The sequence below is a fragment of the Rhinoderma darwinii genome, chromosome 10 (genome assembly GCF_050947455.1).
Source record: "Rhinoderma darwinii isolate aRhiDar2 chromosome 10, aRhiDar2.hap1, whole genome shotgun sequence".
In the NCBI taxonomy this organism is placed as follows: Eukaryota; Metazoa; Chordata; class Amphibia; order Anura; family Rhinodermatidae; genus Rhinoderma; species Rhinoderma darwinii.
In genome coordinates, this window is record NC_134696.1 from 12,939,920 (window position 1) to 12,958,836 (window position 18,917).

The following is an 18,917-nucleotide window of genomic DNA, read 5'->3' on the forward strand; positions in this document are numbered from 1 at the left end:
CGACAGATGGCCGCGACCGCAGACTCCTGACCTCCTGCCAGCGTCTCCCTCCTCGGAAATACCAGCTTGTGCGGCCATCCTGTCCTCATCCCTGTTTTTAAAGGGCCAGTGCACGCGCTTACTAAAAGTTCCCTACCCCATTCCCAGATCACCCAAGGTCTTCCACTCCTTGCCTGAGCATTGTTGTTGTCTACCTATGTTCATTTTGCAAATGGTCCCTTAGTTGTATCCTGCTCCCAGTGTTCCCGTATCCTGCTTCCTGTATCCTGTTGCTGTGTTGTCTCCTGTACCTAGACTATAGTTGGAGTCATGTGTATCATCGGCTACACCTGGTGTCATCTGCCACGTCTGCTGTCATCTGCCACACATATGGACAGCGATGTCAGGTGCTCCCTCAGAGCAGTAGTCCCAGCGAAGAGCGCTAGTATATGCTCTGCTCTGGGACTCCGGCTTGGGGAAAGCCCTTTACATCACTGTCTATATATGACGTCAGGGGCTTCGTCATTCGCCGGCGCACTCCTCCTTTGGCCTGCTCTCTCCTCTCCCAAGGGAGCTACTGTGCCCCGCGTGTTTAAAGCCCCTGCTCTAGAGATTTAAAAAAGAAATAGAATTGCTTAGTCTTCTGTATAAAGGCGCATCATGTATTTAGGGGGCATATTTAATACAAATACTTTAAACAATACAAAGAGTTCTATGTTTGTTAATTGTTATAAATATATATTTTTTTATATAAATTAAAAATGCACCAAATATATTAAGAGTTGTGCACAAACCACATTACCTCCATATTCAAGCATCCAGCAGGAGGTTTGCAGATTTGACCCGTAGAAATCAATACACATTGCAGTATCTGGCGGTCAGCGTTAGGTGCTAAGCCGCCCAGTAACACCATCTGCACCCAGACTACAAGGAGCGCCAAGCCACCAAGGTTTTAATAATACTGCACCCAGTCATACTGCCCATAACCCATTACCAGACTACACTCATAGAGAATTGTGAGTATAGCACTACTATGCAGTAGCATGGCAGTATAGATAAGGAGACCCCATCCTCTCAGCTTGTTAGGACTGTAAAGATCTGCACCCTGACAGACTGACAAAGACACAATTTTCTATTTTATTTTGTTTTTGTCTCATTGCGCCTTTAACAATAAAATAGATTTGTTTCTTTAAAGATCATTAATTCTCTATGTGAATTTATTACAACACAAGTTCCCATGACCGGATCATGAATATAATAAGTCATCATGTGATAAGTTATTCTTAGTAACACACTTTGTAAATTGAATGCTGGTAATTATATAAAGACCTTGTGCCCCGGTCTAGAGGTAGTCACCCCGTCTGTGATACAGGAGTAGATGATGGATTCCAGTCCCCATAAGCTCTATCATGAACATGACTTTGATTCCAGACAATATCTTGAGCATTACTTTTCAGATAAACCTGACATGGCCTTTGGAGATGACTCCTTGAAATTTATCATTGGAAATGTTAGACAAGTTTTCGCAGTGGGTAAGTATCCTGATTTTATTACTCCTAAGATACATTGACGTGTATATTATTCTATTCTCAACTGATTTTAAGAAATAAAAGGAAAAAACACGGCGCCACATAGTGTGAGTAAGCCCAAAAATTGACAAACTGTTTCTGACAGATGGATGCTTACCACAGTTCAATAGGTCGTAAGCTTGAAATAGGTGAACAGGTGAGTGCTGCTGCCGAGATCCCAGCCGGTTGGGCCTGAAAGGCCACCGCAATGTGGTACTGTAAAGGTTCTTCAAAAAACGGAACTACGTGAGGCGCTGCTACTCAATGATGATTCAGTTGTAATGGATAATGATATTTATTAATAAAGGCTACGCGTTTCAATGCCGCACCGGCATCTTCCTCAGGCCATATGAATTGCAGTCTAAACACCAGCCCTTTTAAATACACCACGCTGGAAAAAAACCGCCAATGTAAACAAGGTCAGAGTGCACCAATGACGTAATCGCTGGAGGCAGTTATACTTAAAAATACATCAAAACATTTGTACATACCAAATACATCATTAATTAGGACGGGAAAAGTGAAAAGTTAGAAAAAGCATAAAATATAATATAAAATAGTGACATTTAGTAACAGTTGAAAGACAGTCTAATAAATTCAGTAGTATACATGCCGATTAGTTAAACGTGAGTTCAACCTCAAACGATCATCTGGATGTGCAGAAATTTACCTATATCACATTTGCGATGTTTTACAGTACTGGACATTCAATTAGAAAGAAAACGAAATTAAAAGAAATAAAAATAATAGGTAAAAAGATTAAAACTACTGTTGAACTAAAACCCAGAGGAACTCAACTGGGCGAAGAGAACAAACCTCATGATGTCTAAAATAATAAGAAATAATACTAATAATGACCATCCATTTGGATGATCTTATTGATATTCTCAATAGTAACCATTTGGACATAAATGCGATGTTTAAGGCTTCCAAATACGTCCCCAGTGGAGACATCAATCATAAATGAGTGGGAATATCAAGCTTACTATTTGATGCAAATGAAGTTAACAGAATATATGAAATACTGAAAATTAAAAGCAAAAAAGAAGGAAGCCACCTAGTAGATATATAAATTGATCAACCTGATTACAAGCACCAATTTCACCTACTGTATAGGTTATATAATGAGTAAAATTACGCGGATACAAATTAAGAATGAACTATGACAAACCGTATTTATCAATAATGAAGATTATAAGGGTAACCACGGCAACCAGAACCCTTCCCTGGAAAGAAACAGGCAGCCACAGAAAACTCAGAACCCCGAGGAATAACCTTACTCAAGTAAGGATGAATAAATATATATAAAACGAGTATATATATGTAAATATACAACAATAACCCCTTCAGCGTATTCAAAAAACATTATAAAAATATACACATATTTATATATAAAAAAATGCACATTAAAGGATAAGAAGAAATAACACCAGTCTATTAAGATCCAGATCATATGTATGTATAAACCCTAAATCATTAATCAAGTGATGTTTCCGAAATATCATTCAAATCGTTTGGATGCAGGGTCAACAGCTTAAAAATCCAAAAATTTTCTCTTTGTTTGAGTTTTTGGAACCGGTTGGGAATATCACAAGAAATTTGTTCAATGGGGGTAATGGTAATTCTATTGAATTAGCAGTTATGGGAAGAAGCACAGTGTCTCGAAAGACTATGTTTTAAAAACCCTTTTAAAACATTATATCTATGTTTATTAATTCTGCTCCGCAGGCATTGGATAGTCCTCCCAATGTACTGTAGTCGACATGAACATTCAAGGAGGTAAATAACAAACATGCTGCCACAATTGAGGAAAGCCCTAATTGGGAAAATTTCATTGGTTATGTTGGAACAGAAGGTATATTTTTTATGTGAAATATTATTACAACATAAACAGCGCCCTTGGCTGCATTTGTAGGAACCATTTAAAACTGGGAGAATTTTTGGGATAAAAGACTTAGAATTATTAATCCGACTGGGGGCTAATATATTTTTTCAAATTTGCTGACCGTCTAAAGGTGATACCTGGTTTATCTGGCAGGGAATTTTTGAGAAAAGGATCATTTTTCAAGATATGCCAGTATTTGGACAGAATAGATCTCACAAATTTGTGTCCACTATTATATGCTGTGATGAAATTATTTGTATATTTAATCTTATTTGTAGTCAGTGGTAACCTCCATCTTTTTTATTGGGTTTACACAGGACTTTTGGGTTAGTTCAGCCGCTTTGGCTCCATTCTTAATTTGTATCCGCGTAATTTTACTCATTATATAACCTATACAGTAGGTGAAATTGGTGCTTGTAATCAGGTTGATCAATTTATATATCTACTAGGTGGCTTCCTTCTTTTTTGCTTTTAATTTTCAGTATTTCATATATTCTGTTAACTTCATTTGCATCAAATAGTAAGCTTGATATTCCCACTCATTTATGATTGATGTCTCCACTGGGGACGTATTTGGAAGCCTTAAACATCGCATTTATGTCCAAATGGTTACTATTGAGAATATCAATAAGATCATCCAAATGGATGGTCATTATTAGTATTATTTCTTATTATTTTAGACATCATGAGGTTTGTTCTCTTCGCCCAGTTGAGTTCCTCTTGGTTTTAGTTCAACAGTAGTTTTAATGTTTTTACCTATTATTTTTATTTCTTTTAATTTCGTTTTCTTTCTAATTGAATGTCCAGTACTGTAAAACATCGCAAATGTGATATAGGTACATTTCTGCACATCCAGATGATCGTTTGAGGTTGAACTCACGTTTAACTAATCGGCATGTATACTACTGAATTTATTAGACTGTCTTTCAACTGTTACTAAATGTCACTATTTTATATTATATTTTATGCTTTTTCTAACTTTTCACTTTTCCCGTCCTAATTAATGATGTATTTGGTATGTACAAATGTTTTGATGTATTTTTAAGTATAACTGCCTCCAGCGATTACGTCATTGGTGCACTCTGACCTTGTTTACATTGGCGGTTTTTTTCCAGCGTGGTGTATTTAACCCCTTCCCCCTGCTGGCATTCTGGGCCCTAATGTCCAAGCCATTTTTTAGATTTTTCCATTGTCACATTCGAAGAGCTGTAACTTTTTTATTTTTGCGTCGGCATAGCTGTATAAGGTCTTGTTTTTTGCGGGACGACTTGCAGTTTTTATTGGTACCATTTGAGAGTAGATGCGACTTTTTGATCACTTTCTATCACATTTTTTTAAAGTCAGGATTAACAGAAAACAGCAATTTTTCCATTGTTTTTTATTTTATTTTTTACGGCGTTCACAGTGCGGGTTAAATAATGTAACAGCTTTATAGTCGGGGTCGTTACGGACGCGGCGATACCAAATATGTGTAACTTTTTTGCTTTATTGTAGTTTTTTTTAATAGTAAAGCATTTTGTAAGGGGAAAAGCTGGGTTTTTCATTTTTTTTTTTTCACTTTTTTTTTAAATTAACTTTATTAAACTTTTTTTACTTTTTTACTAGTCCCACTAGGGGACTTCACTATCCTCCGATCGCTATTATAATACACTGCAATACTTTTGTATTGCAGTGTATTAGTGCCTGTCCGTTTAAAACGGACAGGCATCTGCTAGGTCATGCCTGCGGCATGATCTAGCAGGCATTCGCTGCAGGCAGACCTGGGGGTCTTTATTAGACCCCCGGCTGCCATAGAAGACACAGACACTCGGCGATTTTATCGCCGGGTGTCAGTGAGATGAGAGGGAGCTCCCTCCCTCTCTCCAAAACCATTCAGATGCGGTGCTCGCTATTGTGCACCGCATCTGAAGGGTTAAACAGGTGAGATCGATACTAATATCGATCTCACCCGGCAGAGCAGGGACGCCCCCAGCCCTCAGCTGCTTCTGGCAGCTGAGAGCAGGGAGATTTCACGGCTCCCTGCTCTGTTTACTTTATTCTACAGCAGCGACGTAGTTTGTCGGCGCTCTAGAATAAAGCCCACTAATGACCGCCGTAAAAAGACGTATCGGCGGTCATTAAGGGGTTAAAAGGGCTGGTGTTTAGACTGCAATTCATATGGCCTGAGGAAGATGCCGGTGCGGCATTGAAACGCGTAGCCTTTATTAATAAATATCATTATCCATTACAACTGAATCATCATTGAGTAGCAGCGCCTCACGTAGTCCCGTTTTTTGAAGAACCTTTACAGTACAACTGATTTTAAAGAATTGTAAACAACTAAATACAAATTGAGCAAACTTGTTTTTTGGGGTGTGGGAGATCAGAGGGGGCGAAAATACTGCCCCAGTTCTTAGCAACTGTAAAATCACAAAGAGCAGAGCAAAGCCCTAGTCACTGTATATGATGATGAATATAAGATGTCAGGGTTCAGTAAAATCATTGTTTTCTCTTCTCTAACCTCGAGAACCCTGGAAAACATTTTGGCGGATTATGAAGGGCATCTCAAAAATTCTAATTGTGGGTGCAATTACCTAAATCTGCTGTTATCTGACAATTTGTAGTTTACCAGTTTGTGCTGCTGTTATTTTCTGTTCTCTTCCATCTCTTTTTGTTTGTAAACTAGAACCTGATCTCTAGAATCTACAGTTCTATGTTTAATGACAGATTTCCATACTTAAGAAAATGCACCAACAATTATTTTCTGCTCAGGTTCCACTAATGGCAGAAATAATAATATTTTTTCATTATTCTCATATTTAGAGGATGTTGTCATATTGGGATGGAGATATCACTTTCTTTGTCACATTAGACTGAACATGAATGACAGCTCGGCAGACTTGTTGATTGGGAGATGCTACACAGGGTCAGGTCCAGTCACATCACAAGAACTCAAACAGTAAAGGGGGAAAAAAGTCATCATAGGGTAGATCAAGTAAAAATGTGGAGAAAAAGCTAAAGGTCATGAGTGAAGCTGTAGATGTGAGTCTTCAAAGGCAATGAAGGAACCAAAATGAAGGTCAAAAATCCATAAATAGTTTATTTAATTTTCTTAAAAATGTTTTCTAGACAATAATGTCTACTCCTAGGACTTCTGAGCCTTCATATATGGTTTTGTTGAAGCCCAATACCAATAGCTTCCCTTGGGACACCTTATCTGGTTTCTGTGTGTCCAGTGTGGTGCTTTAGAATATGTAATCCAGCCAGGTGGGTCTAGCACCTTTCTTCTTAATCTACATTATACAGACCATACTACACATGGGCCCCCATGTTTTTTTTTATTTTTATATTTTAGTATTTCATTCTACCTATGGATTCATGAGTTGCAGCCCCCAGTGCCGGCCTTAGGAGTGTGCAACCTGTGCAAATGCACAGGGTGCTGTACTCTCCCTGCATGTTGGGGGCGCCACTGGGCCTGCCGTTTAATGAACTCTCTATCCTCTGCTCCTGGTTACACACACGGAGACAGGTGTAGAGGCAGAAAGAGCAGAGAAGGAAGTCCGCCCATAGCAAGGGGAGCTAAGGGCTATATTTCTGCTATTTTGCCTGTATATGTTACTATATGTGTTTCTGTGTGTGTGTATATGTGTCTGTGTATATACATCTCTGTGTTTGTATGTGTAAATGTTCCAATATGTGCCTGTATATCTGTGCCTATGTGTCTATATACTAGTCCTTCTCAATGAACTAGAATATCATCAAAAAGTTAATTTATTTCAGTAATTCAATTCAAAAAGTGTCTCTCATATATTCTATAGATTCAATACACACAGAGGGATCTTTTTTTAATTTTAATGTTGAAGATTATGGCTATCAGTTACTGAAACCCCAAAATTTAGTGTCTCAGAAAATTAGAATATTGGTAAAAGTTGAGGATTGTCGCCTCCTGGTGTGACACTCTAATCCACTAATCAACACAAAACACCTGCAAAGGTTTCCTAAGTCTTTACAAGGACTGGTCCGTTTTCAGTGTCCAAAGTCCTGTTTTAAGATGAAAGTAAATTTAGCATTTCATTTGGAAATCTCAGTCCCAGAGTCTGGAGGGAGAATGGAGAGATGTCAATCCAAGTTGCTTGTAGTCCAGTGTGAAGTTTCCGCAGTCGGTGATGGTTTGGGGGCCATGTCATCTGCTGGTGTTGGTCACTGTGTTATATCAAGTCCAGAGTCCGTGCAGCGTCTACCAGGACATTTTAGAGCACTTCATGCTTCCCTCTGCTGACAAGCTTTATGGAGATGCTGATTTCATTTTCCAGCAGCACTTGGCACCTGCCCCCACTGCCAAAAATACCAATATCTGGTGTAATAACCACAGTATCACTGCGCTTGATTGGCCAGCAAATTCGCCGGACCTAAACCCCATCGAGAATCTATGGGTATTGTCAAGAGGAAGATGAGAGACACCAGACCCAACAATGCAGGTGAGTTGAAGGCCGCTGTCAAAGCAACCTGGGCCTTCATAACACCTCAGCAGTGCCACTGGCTGATCGCCTCCATGCCACGCCGCATTGATGCAGTAATTCATGCAGAGTCGGAGCCCCAAGCAGGTATTGAGTGCATATACTGTACATACTTTTCAGTAGGCCAACATTTAGGTATTAAAAATCATTTTTGAAATTCGGCTTATTTAATATTCTAATTTTCTGAGTCACTAAAAGGACCAAAAGGTTGCCACGTATAGGGTAATTTAATTGTGAAAAAACATGGATCATAAACGGCGCTGCTACTTAGAAATTGAGACTTTGGATAATATAAAGATTGGAAAAATTTCCATTCATTGTAGTTGTGGCTACGCGTTTCGACACCATACCAGTATCTTCCTCAGGCCATAAATAATACACATACAAAAATCCGTACTTAAATACACAAAAAGAAGAAAATGCAACCAAGGTCAAAGTACATAAATGACGTCATTTGACAAGGTCAAAGGTTAAAACCGTAACGGGTATTTAAACAAAGTTGTTTTGTATAAACCTTAAATACATAGCAAAGTAGTTGTAAGTACAAAAATTAAGGCGAACAACAAATATTGTGCAAATCAAACAATAAACGTCTTTCTAAAAATAAACGTAATCCCAGTACATTAAGATACTATACAGACCGTTATTTAAACAGTTAAAAATCGGGAATTTTCTAAAAACAAACATCTATTGTAAAATATTATAAGAAATTACTTACAGAAAGCGTTCACAAGTTACTTCTGACAGGAAAAAAATATATATAAAATAAACAGCTATCGTGCTGCAGGTTGCACAGCTACACAGGTGGCGCTAAATATGTGCGGACGCTTTATCTTTGATGTTTGTCTAGGGTCTATATCAGTATAGGTATTAACAACTACTACATTATCTGTACTCAGAGAGTTATCACTGTGTTATCTGCAGTGTTACATAGGACTGCAGGTAACATCTACTACATTATTTTTACTAAGAGAGTTACTACTGTGTGTTATCTGTGGTGTTACATAGAACTGTAGGTAAAATCTATTATATTATCTGTACTCAGAGAGTTATCACCATGTGTTATCTGCGGTGTTACATAGGACTGCAGGTAACATCTACTACATTATCTGTATTTAGAGAGTTATCACTGTGTGTTATCTGCGGTTTTACATAAGACTGTAGGTAAGGCTTCGTTCACATCTGTGCTAGGGCTCCGTTCCGATGTTCCGTCAGAGCTTTCGGTCGGAATGGAGCACTGACAGACACAAACGAAAACCATAGGTTTCTGTTTCCATCACCATTGACTACGATATTGATTCCGTCAAAACGACGGAACCCTTGCACAAAGGAGACAAACGGAAACCATTGGCACCGGATCCGTCACCTTTGAAATCACGGTTTTTGTTTGTGACTGTCAGGGCTCCGTCCCGATGTATAGATCAGACGAATTCAGCCTAACATCTACTGCATTATCTGTACTGTGTATATATGTGCCTGTGTGCATATATATGGGTCTTTATGTGTGCATATGTCTCCTTGTTTGTATGTGTATATGTGTATCTGTGCATGTATACACGGGCCTGTGTGTTTAAATATGTGCCTAAATGTATTTGTATATGTGCCAGTATGTGTGTGTGTATGTCCCTGCATGTGTATATAAGTGACTCCTGTGTGTGTGTGTGTGTGTGTGTGTGTGTATGTGTATATGTATCTCTATGCATATTTATGTACCTTTATGTATGTGTTCCAGTATGTGTGTGTATATATATATATATTTGCCTGTATGTCTAAATATGTCTTTATGTATGTACAGTATATACGTTCCAGTATGCGCGTGTCTATATATCTGGTTAATTTTTGTTTTGTGGTGGGCAGCAATAGAGTCCTGTACAGGATGCCATACAACTTAAAGAGACTCTGTCACCACATTATAAGTGCCCTGTCTCCTATATAAGGAGATGGGCGCTGTAATGTAGGTGACAGTAATGCTTTTTATTTAAAAAAACGATCTTTTTTCACAACGTTAGGAGCGATTTAAGTTTATGCTAATGAGCTTTCTTAATGCCCAAGTGGGCGTACTTTTACTTTCGACCAAGTGGGCGTTGTACAGAGGAGTGCATGACGCTGACCAATCAGCATCATGCACTCCTCTCCATTCATTTACACTGCACTAGCGATATAGATATATCACTATGTTCAGCCTCATACACAAGCCCTAACATTACTACAGTGTCCTGATAATGAATACACATGAAATCCAGCCTGGACGTCATGTGTACTCAGAATCCTGACACTTCTGACTCTTTTTTGTGAGATTCCAGCAACGGATACGAAATCTTGCGAGATCTCGGAGCTAAACGAGATTTGGTTTCACTTGCCGGAATCTCACAAAAAAAGATCCAGAAGTGTCAGGACTCTGAGTACACATGACGTCCAGGCTGGATGGTCATGTGTATTCATTATCAGGACACTGTAGTAATGTTAGGGCTTGTGTATGAGGCTGCACATAGTGATATATCTATATCGCTAGTGCAGTGTAAATGAATCGAGAGGAGTGCATGATGCTGATTGGTCAGCGTCATGCACTCCTCTGTACAACGCCCACTTGGGCATTAAGAAAGCTCATTAGCATAAACTTAAATCGCTCCTAACTTTGTGAAAAAATATCGTTTTTTTAAATAAAAAGCATTACTGTCACCTACATTACAGCGCCGATCTCCTTATGTAGGAGACAGGGCACTTATAATGTGGTGACAGAGCCTCTTTAAGGCCGGCAGTGGCAGCCACAACAGATGAACAGCTCCACCCCTGGTTATTGAGGATACATTGGGTGATATATATATACCATCCCATCAGCTGAGCACCACTTCTTTATGTGTGGCACACGATTAGGAGCGGGGCAAGGTCTGTAATACACAGCCACAGCCCCGCACTCACGGCGGAGAGAAGACAAACCTCTTTTCTCTGCCGTTAAACCCTTGAATGCCGCGATTAAAGCTGATCGTTGCATTTAGAGCGAAAATGAAAAGGGCCCGCACAATACCTTGTATGGCGAGACAGCCCAGGGTCCAATGAACGACCCCCGGACTGTCTGACCATTTTCACTGTTGTTAGGGTGTACTGAGGTATGCCCTAACAGCTGACTCTGTACAATCAGTACACAGGCTAAAGTATTGGCATATTGATATTTGGCAGTACATTAAAGCTAAAAAATGAAAATCAAAATGAAAAATTCCACTATGGGATAAAAAAAAAATATAAGTAATGTTAAATAAAAAACAAAAATCAATAAAGAAATACACAGAAATGCAAATTTTTGTTTTTACAATGCATAAACATTACAAAATAGAAGTCCCAAAACATGACATAATATACAGATATTTGGTATTGCCACGACCGTAACAACCTGTACAACAAATCTATAACATTATTTATAATGATCGGTGTATGGGGTAAAAAAAAAAACCTGCAGCAAAACTGATTTTGTTCTGCATTTTTTGCCAAAATAAAAATTTATCTAAATGAAAGGATAATGTAAATGTAACAAAAAATGGCACCTTCATAAAGTACAACTCGTTTAGCAAAAAAAACAAAGTCTCATACAGCTACGTCGAACAAAAAATAAAATAGTTCTGTACTCATGGCTAAAATTGGGAGTGTCCTTAATGGGTAAAAACAAATGGAAGCCTTTTGGATTGTTCTAGTTATGACCCCATGAGCCTCCCTTCTCCTTTTCTTTCCTCTTACCACAGGACCTCAGATAATTGCAGTCTTTACCTTCTAAAATACATCGGTGTCATCGACCTATAGAACATTTGAGGATTTTTTAATCTCTTTTTCTGATTTTTGGGTATTGGAGACTCAATGTTTACATAGTTTGCTAGACGTGATACAGACATATGTCCTTGATTATCCACAAAATCTATGAGGGTTTAACACATTAGATGTTTCAATAGTCAAAATGTTTTTCTGCAGGTCATAATAATGGAGACATCTTGATTGACCTCAGTACGGGTTCGATCATTCATCATCTATATTCAGCCTGTGAGTTTTTCAAAAACATCATCGTGCTGAAGGCCAATAACAGATGCATCATGGAGCTGAAGAGATGGGTGGACGAACGTACGGGAGCATTTTATTGGGGCCACACATCAACACTTCTACAAGAGAAAGAAGAAAACAGGTGACGTAGTTGTGCAAATATCAAGAGAAAAACACTGTCATTGTGATTGTTGCTTCTTATACAACAAATATAATGGGAGATGGGACAAAGATCCTAAAAATGTTTACTCTATTAATACACAAGTCAAAACTTTAAATTTGTATTACCCACTTAGTTCAATATTCTTATACAAGTTAATTCTGGAAAGGCACAGTATAGACCTGACACTTGGTGCCACAGTCTTGGATGATTTCATGCTTTACCTCTAGTATTACAAGTCAATAGTCCAGTGCTAAGTCCTGAGCCACCATGTTGATGTTGACTGTGTGACAATCACTTTCCTTGTCTTTTTACTTTCCAGTGATCAGTGTCAGGACCAGGAAGCAAAACTGAGATCAGCCATTCAACATGTTGTGAAATACGACCTGGAGAAAGAGAATATGACAGAGCCGCTGGTCTTACCACCAGCCGATTGTGTCATCAGTGTTTGGCTTCTGGATGCTATCAGCAAAGATCAAGATGATTACATCAGATATCTGAGGAAGTTCTGTGGGTTGCTGAATCCTGGAGGACACCTCATATTATTTGGGGTTTTAGGTGCAACATATTTTACAGCCGGTAAAGACAAGTTCCATGTTTTCACATATGATGAGGATTTTGTCAGGAAATCTCTAGTTGGAGAAGGCTTTATCATTGATTACTGTAATGTCAAGGAGAGAACGGCGGTGAGTGACATTACTGACTATAAGGCCGTCATATTTATTGCAGCTCACAAGGAGAAGTAGGTTGAAGCTTAGAAAGTCTTCATGTCATTACTTTATATGTTAAAGAGGCTCTGTCACCAGATTTTGCAACCCCTATCTGCTATTGCAGCAGATCGGCGCTGCAATGTAGATTACAGTAACGGTTTTATTTTTAAAAAACGAGCATTTTTGGCCAAGTTATGACCATTTTTGTATTTATGCAAACGAGGCTTGCAAAAGTCCAAGTGGGCGTGTTTAAAGTAAAAGTCCAACTGGGCGTGTATTATGTGTGTTACATCGGGGCGTGTTTACTTCTTTTACTAGCTGGGCGTTGTGTATAGAAGTATCATCCACTTCTCTTCAGAACGCCCAGCTTTTGGCAGTGCAGACACAGAGCGTGTTCTCGAGAGATCACACTGTGACGTCACTCACTTTCTGCCCCAGGTCCACATCGGCACCAGAGGCTACAGATGATTCTGCAGCAGCATCGGCGTTTGCAGGTAAGTAGCTACATCGACTTACCTGCAAACGCCGATGCTGCTGCAGAATCAACTGTAGCCTCTGGTGCCGATGTGTCCTCGCTCGTCCGACACGATGCAGGACCTGTGAGTGACGACACAGCGTGATCTCTGGAGAACACGGCTGTGTCTGCACTGCCAGAAGCTGGGCGTTCTGAAGAGAAGTGGATGATACTTCTCGTCAGAAAGCCCAGCTAGTAAAAGTAGTAAAAACGCCCCGATGTACGCACATAATACACGCCCAGTTGGACTTTTACTTTAAACACGCCCACTTGGACTTTTGCAAGCCTCATTTGCATAAATACAAAAATGGTCATAACTTGGCCAAAAATGCTCGTTTTTTTAAAATAAAAACGTTCCTGTAATCTACATTGCAGCGCTGATCTGCTGCAATAGCAGATAGGGGTTGCAAAATCTGGTGACAGAGCCTCTTTAAGCTTAAAAAAATATCTAATAACAAAAAGAATCTTCCTTAGTGCAGTATAGAATAGCATAAAAATAATTGTTTAGTTCTTTTTGGGAATTTTCCTTGGACTGGTCCTAGATAATATTGCCGATACCGAGTCTGATCATCTGGGACATCATGGGAATCTGAAATCTTGGGATCAGTTGCTTTCTCATTGTTGTTCTGTTTCGTATCTGCTTTATATAAATAGTGTAATAAAGCGAAGCATAGAGCATTTAACTGTTTGTGTTCTTGACTTGGGGGGGGGGGGGGATTTCCTGCTCTATAGATTTTACAGACCTTGATTTATGAGAAGAAACTTACAAGGTTTAATACAAAACAATATAATAATCCACAAGGGTTTTTCTCTATGATCTCATTTACTTATAGGATTTTTAGAGAATTCTGTTAATTTGCTTAATTAGAATCTAGTGCACAATATAATTGTCTAAAAAAAATATTTCAGAAAATTATCACCAATCCTGTGAATAAATGATAATCTATGATTCAGCGAAAACCCATTTTGAGGTAATTTGTAGCTCTGAACCAGGAAAACAGATCTCCGAGTCCTATAAAGATATAATATCAAATGATTTAGCACAGAACTTTGGACCGATTTAGATTAAAGAAAACAAAATGGTTCAAGAGTGGACGTTTACTTTAACCCCTTCCCGACATTTGACGTATCCATACGCCAAAGTCGAGTAGGGGAAGTATGGAGCGGGCTCACGGAGTGAACCCGCTCGATACGATGCCGGTGTCGGCTGTATGTTACAGCCAGTGCCGCATCGGCCATGAGGCCAGGTGAGCCGACATTTTCAGCCCGGGACGGACTGGACCGGTGGGAGGGGCCATGCAGACGCACATAGTAGACGTGCCGAACGTCTGTAACACTCCTCCTCCTCTCTGACGCTGCACACAGCACATGCAGCCAGAGAGGAGCAAGTCTGCAGGAGGAGCGACAAGCAGCACCAAAAGCACGAGGTAAGTTCCTGCCTTGCTGGGACCGGGACCCGTGACGTGAGTATACTGCAAGGGGGTGTCTGGGCATTTTACCGACAGCAGAGGGCTCTATGGGGCTGGAATAATCCACCCCATAGAGCCCTCACATCACTATAATGCAACGATTAGTGTGGGTGGGGGAGGGTCTGAACGTCTGACTTACTGCAGAGAGCTCTATAGGGGGGGATTCTGCCCCCCCCCCCTTTAGAGCAGTCAGTCAGATGCTCAGACCCCCCTAACCTTTCAGTATAGTAACTAGTCAGGGCTCTATGGTGGGGGGATAATTCCCCCCTATAGAGCCCTCTGCTGTCAGTAAAACGCCCAGACCCCCCCTGCAGTATACTCCTGGCTTTGTAGCTTTCCTGTGCTTAATTAGCGTGGGAAAGCTACAATCAGAGCTGTGACTGGTGAGTCTCACAGTCACTCACAGTGCACACTGCATGCAGCAGCTGTGGCAGCCAGTCTGACTGTGAGTCTCTGACCAGTCACCACCCACACGCAGCAGAGAGACAGGAGAGACATAGTAAACCCTCAACTACTACAGTTTCACAGGCATTGACTGATAGCTTCTATAGAGTAGTGGTTAGCTTGTCTGCCTTACACATGAAGGTTGCTGGTTCAAATGCCAGCTGGGTTTTTTTTTCACACTAGCATTAATATACGTTTACCTCTCTTCCGTCAGAGGGAGAGGATCGATACGTTAAACGGAAAGCAACGGTTCCATTAGAATTACCATTGCTTTCAACGGTAATTCTTTTGTATCAGTTGCTTTCCGTTTGTCTCCGTTCGCTAGGTTTCCGTTCTCTTGAATGGAAATAAAAGTTCTGCAGACTGCACTTTTGTTTCCTTTAAAAAAAACGGAAACTTAGCGAACAGAGACAAACAGAAAGCAACTGATACAAAAGAATTACCATTGAAAGCAATAGTAATTCTAATGGAGCCGTTGCTTTCCGTTTAACGTATCGATCCTCTCGTCCTCTGACGGAAGAGCGGTAAACGTATATTAATGCTAGTGTGAAAGAAGCCTTAGGGCCTGTTCACATCAGCGTTGGCTTTCCGTTCTGGGGTTCCGTTGGAGGTAACCCCGCAACGGAAAGTCAAACTGAAACCACAGCTTCCGTTTCCGTCACCATTAGCGCAGTCAACTGCGCTATTGATTCCGTCTCAAAAACGGAAACCTGCCGGAATGGTGACGAACGGAAACCATTAGCAATGTTTCCGTCACCATTGATTTCAATGGTGACTGAAACGGAAGCTGTGGTTTCAGTTTGACTTTCCGTTGCGGGGTTCACCCGACGGAAACCTCCCACGGAACCCCGGAACGGAAAGCCAACGCTGATGTGAACAGGCCCTAATCCTTCCCCATAAACCTGCCCCCGCTAATTAAAATAAATATATTATATAATGTATATAGCGCTGTATCCATCAGGTCAGCGGGTCCTGCAGGATCGAGCTGTTACCAATCACATCTAAGTTCATAACTTAGATGTGATCGGTAATAGGCGACCTAATGGATTCAGGTCTCAGCGCAATATACAGCTGCTCTGTATACAGGATACAAAGCAGCTGTATCTCAAAAAGTGCAAATAATTTTCAATAAAAAGTAATTAAAACTTGCACCAATCGCAGTAATAGATATCTTTATATATCATAGTGACATGTCCGAAGTTTTCATCGGTGGGGGACCGAGCACTGAGGCCCCCACCAATCGCTAAAACGAAGCAGCAGAAGTGCTCGGGTGAGCGCTGTGCCGCTTCATTTATGATCGTCTTTCAGCCGAGTGAGCGGTGTACGGACTCCTAGACTTTCTATTGAGCCTGTACACTGCTCCAAGGAAAGCCAAACAGAATTGAAGCGGCACACGCTCACCCGAGCACTTCTGCTGCTTCGTTTTAGCGACTAGTGGGGGGTCTCAGTGTTCGTACCCCACTGATCAAAACTTCTGACAAGTCAAAAGTTTTTTAAAAAGTTGTTACACTTTAAAGAGAATCTTTCACCTGCCCACAGATTTGCATTTGAGTGCAGCATGTAATGGTCAGGGCTGCACAAACTCTGGGGCACTTTACATTTTTTTTTTCCTACCCTCTTTCCTTACTTAGATATCTGTGCTGTAATACTTGACGCCCGATATTTAAATAAACTGCCAATGGGGCGGTAATTGGCAAGGGGACGTGTAACATCGCTGTGACACAATCCATCCGCTACAGACAATGTCAACAGCATGAGCTGGAGAGAGGAGATCATGTGCGCGCGCACGCTCTCACTCTTCAGCTCTCGGCAGGCAAGTACAAGACTGTGATCTCAGGTGAGAGATCAGTCTTGTCGTCCTTGCCTGCCGAGAGCTAAAGAGTGAGAGCGTGCGTGCGTGCACAGCTCCGATGCCATGAAACAGAAGAAGAAGAATTCACACTCTTCTTCTCCTCTTGTGTTCCTTAGTGGTGGCGGAGCTGCGCGCACGCGCTCTCTCCAGCTCTTGCTGTAACACTGACCGTAGCTGATTGGACAGTGTCACAGCGATGTTACACGCCCCCTTGCCAATTACCTCCCCATTGACAGTGCAGGGGGTTATTTAAATATCGGGCGCCAAATATAACAGCACTGATATCTAAATAACGAAGGAGGCTAGGAAAAAAATGTAAAGTGCCCCAGAGTTTGTGCGGCCCTCCCCATTACATGCTGCACTCAGCTGCACATGTATGGGGAGGTGAAAGGTTCTCTTTAAAAGAAAGGTGTTCTAATTATTTTTTTTTTATTTGATATGTTTTATTTTATGGGCCTAATTTTTCTTATTATTTTAATATGTTCCCGAAGGTAGCTATAAATTCATACGTCTGTGGGGGCAGCCAGCTTTATTTTTATTTTTCATACTGCTAATTTTTGTTTTGCAGGTTCCGCTGGACCATTTGGACTACGTCGTAGATTCGTTGGACTACTTCGTTGATTTAAGCTTTATTTCTTTTTTTTTTTTAATAAAATGGTTAAAGTGGAATGTGTGGAAGAGTTGTCATTTCAATAAAATAAATTACTTTATGTCTCTGTTTTTTAATACTTCATTACCGCCTTAGTAATTGCTGCTGTCTGATTGAGAGCGTCCATTACTAAGAAGGGGCTTAGTGTTAGCCAGTAATAAGGCTATCACTAACCCCTATTATTATCCCGGTACCCACCGCCACCAGGAGTACCGGGAAGAGCTGGGTACGATCCAGCACCCGACTGTCTGAAGAGAAGGGCGGGTACTGGCATGGCTGCAGGCTGGTACTATCAGGCTCGGAATGGCCAAAAACCATGGCCCTTTCCACCCTGGTAATGCTAGGCTGCTGCTGCTTTATTGTATCTGGCTGGTTATGAAAAATGCAGGGGATCTCACGTAATTATTTTTCTATTTATTTTTTTTTTTAAAGTGGGGTTCCCGCTATTTTTCACAACCAGCCAGATACAATAAAGCAGCTGCAGCCTAGCATCACCAGGGTGGGAAGGGCCACGTTTTTTATCCCTTCCCAGCCTGGTAAAACCAGCCTGTGACCGCCCTGCTGCCTTACCGTCGCTTCAGATGGTCGGGTACTGGATCGTACTCCCCTCGCGGCAGTGAGAACCGCGGTAATAATAGGGGTAAGTGATAGCCTTTTTACTGGCTAACACGAAGCCCCTTCTTAGTAATGGACGCTCTCAATCAGACAACAGCCATTACTAAGACCATAATAAAGTATTAAAAAAAACAGACAAGAAAAACTTTTATTGAAATCTAAACTCCCCCATGCAATCCTCTTTCACCATTTTTTATTTTTTTTTAAAAGTAGATCATCGGAGTAGTCCAATGAATCTACGACGTAGTCCAAACGCTCCAGCGGAACCTACCAAAAAAAAGAAGTATAAAAATTTTAAAAACTTAAAAATTTGCCACAATAGTCACTCAATATAACTATACTGTAATCACTTATATGGTTTGCAGATATCTTGTGTATAACTGGCAACTACCTCTATAAGGTCACTATATAGTGGTAATATTGGTCTATATATAGTGTGATTTATTCACTAACAATATGGTGGGTTTTTTCTGACACAATGTTGTAGTAATATGTGATCATGGTTTGGTAGTTTTATTCAGTAACCGTATGGAGGTATTATTCAGTAACAGTA

General features: G+C 40.5%; 1 protein-coding gene across 1 annotated transcript; it reads left to right on the forward strand.

The window, feature by feature from the left end:
* The first annotated feature begins 1,360 nt into the window (after nt 1-1,360).
* On the forward strand, nt 1,361-12,857 carry LOC142662443 (nicotinamide N-methyltransferase-like). The gene is made up of 3 exons (XM_075840648.1): nt 1,361-1,511; nt 11,886-12,093; nt 12,434-12,857. The coding sequence occupies exons 1-3, from the start codon at nt 1,361-1,363 to the stop codon at nt 12,855-12,857; spliced, it is 783 nt and encodes a 260-aa protein (XP_075696763.1).
* The last annotated feature ends 6,060 nt before the right edge of the window (nt 12,858-18,917 follow it).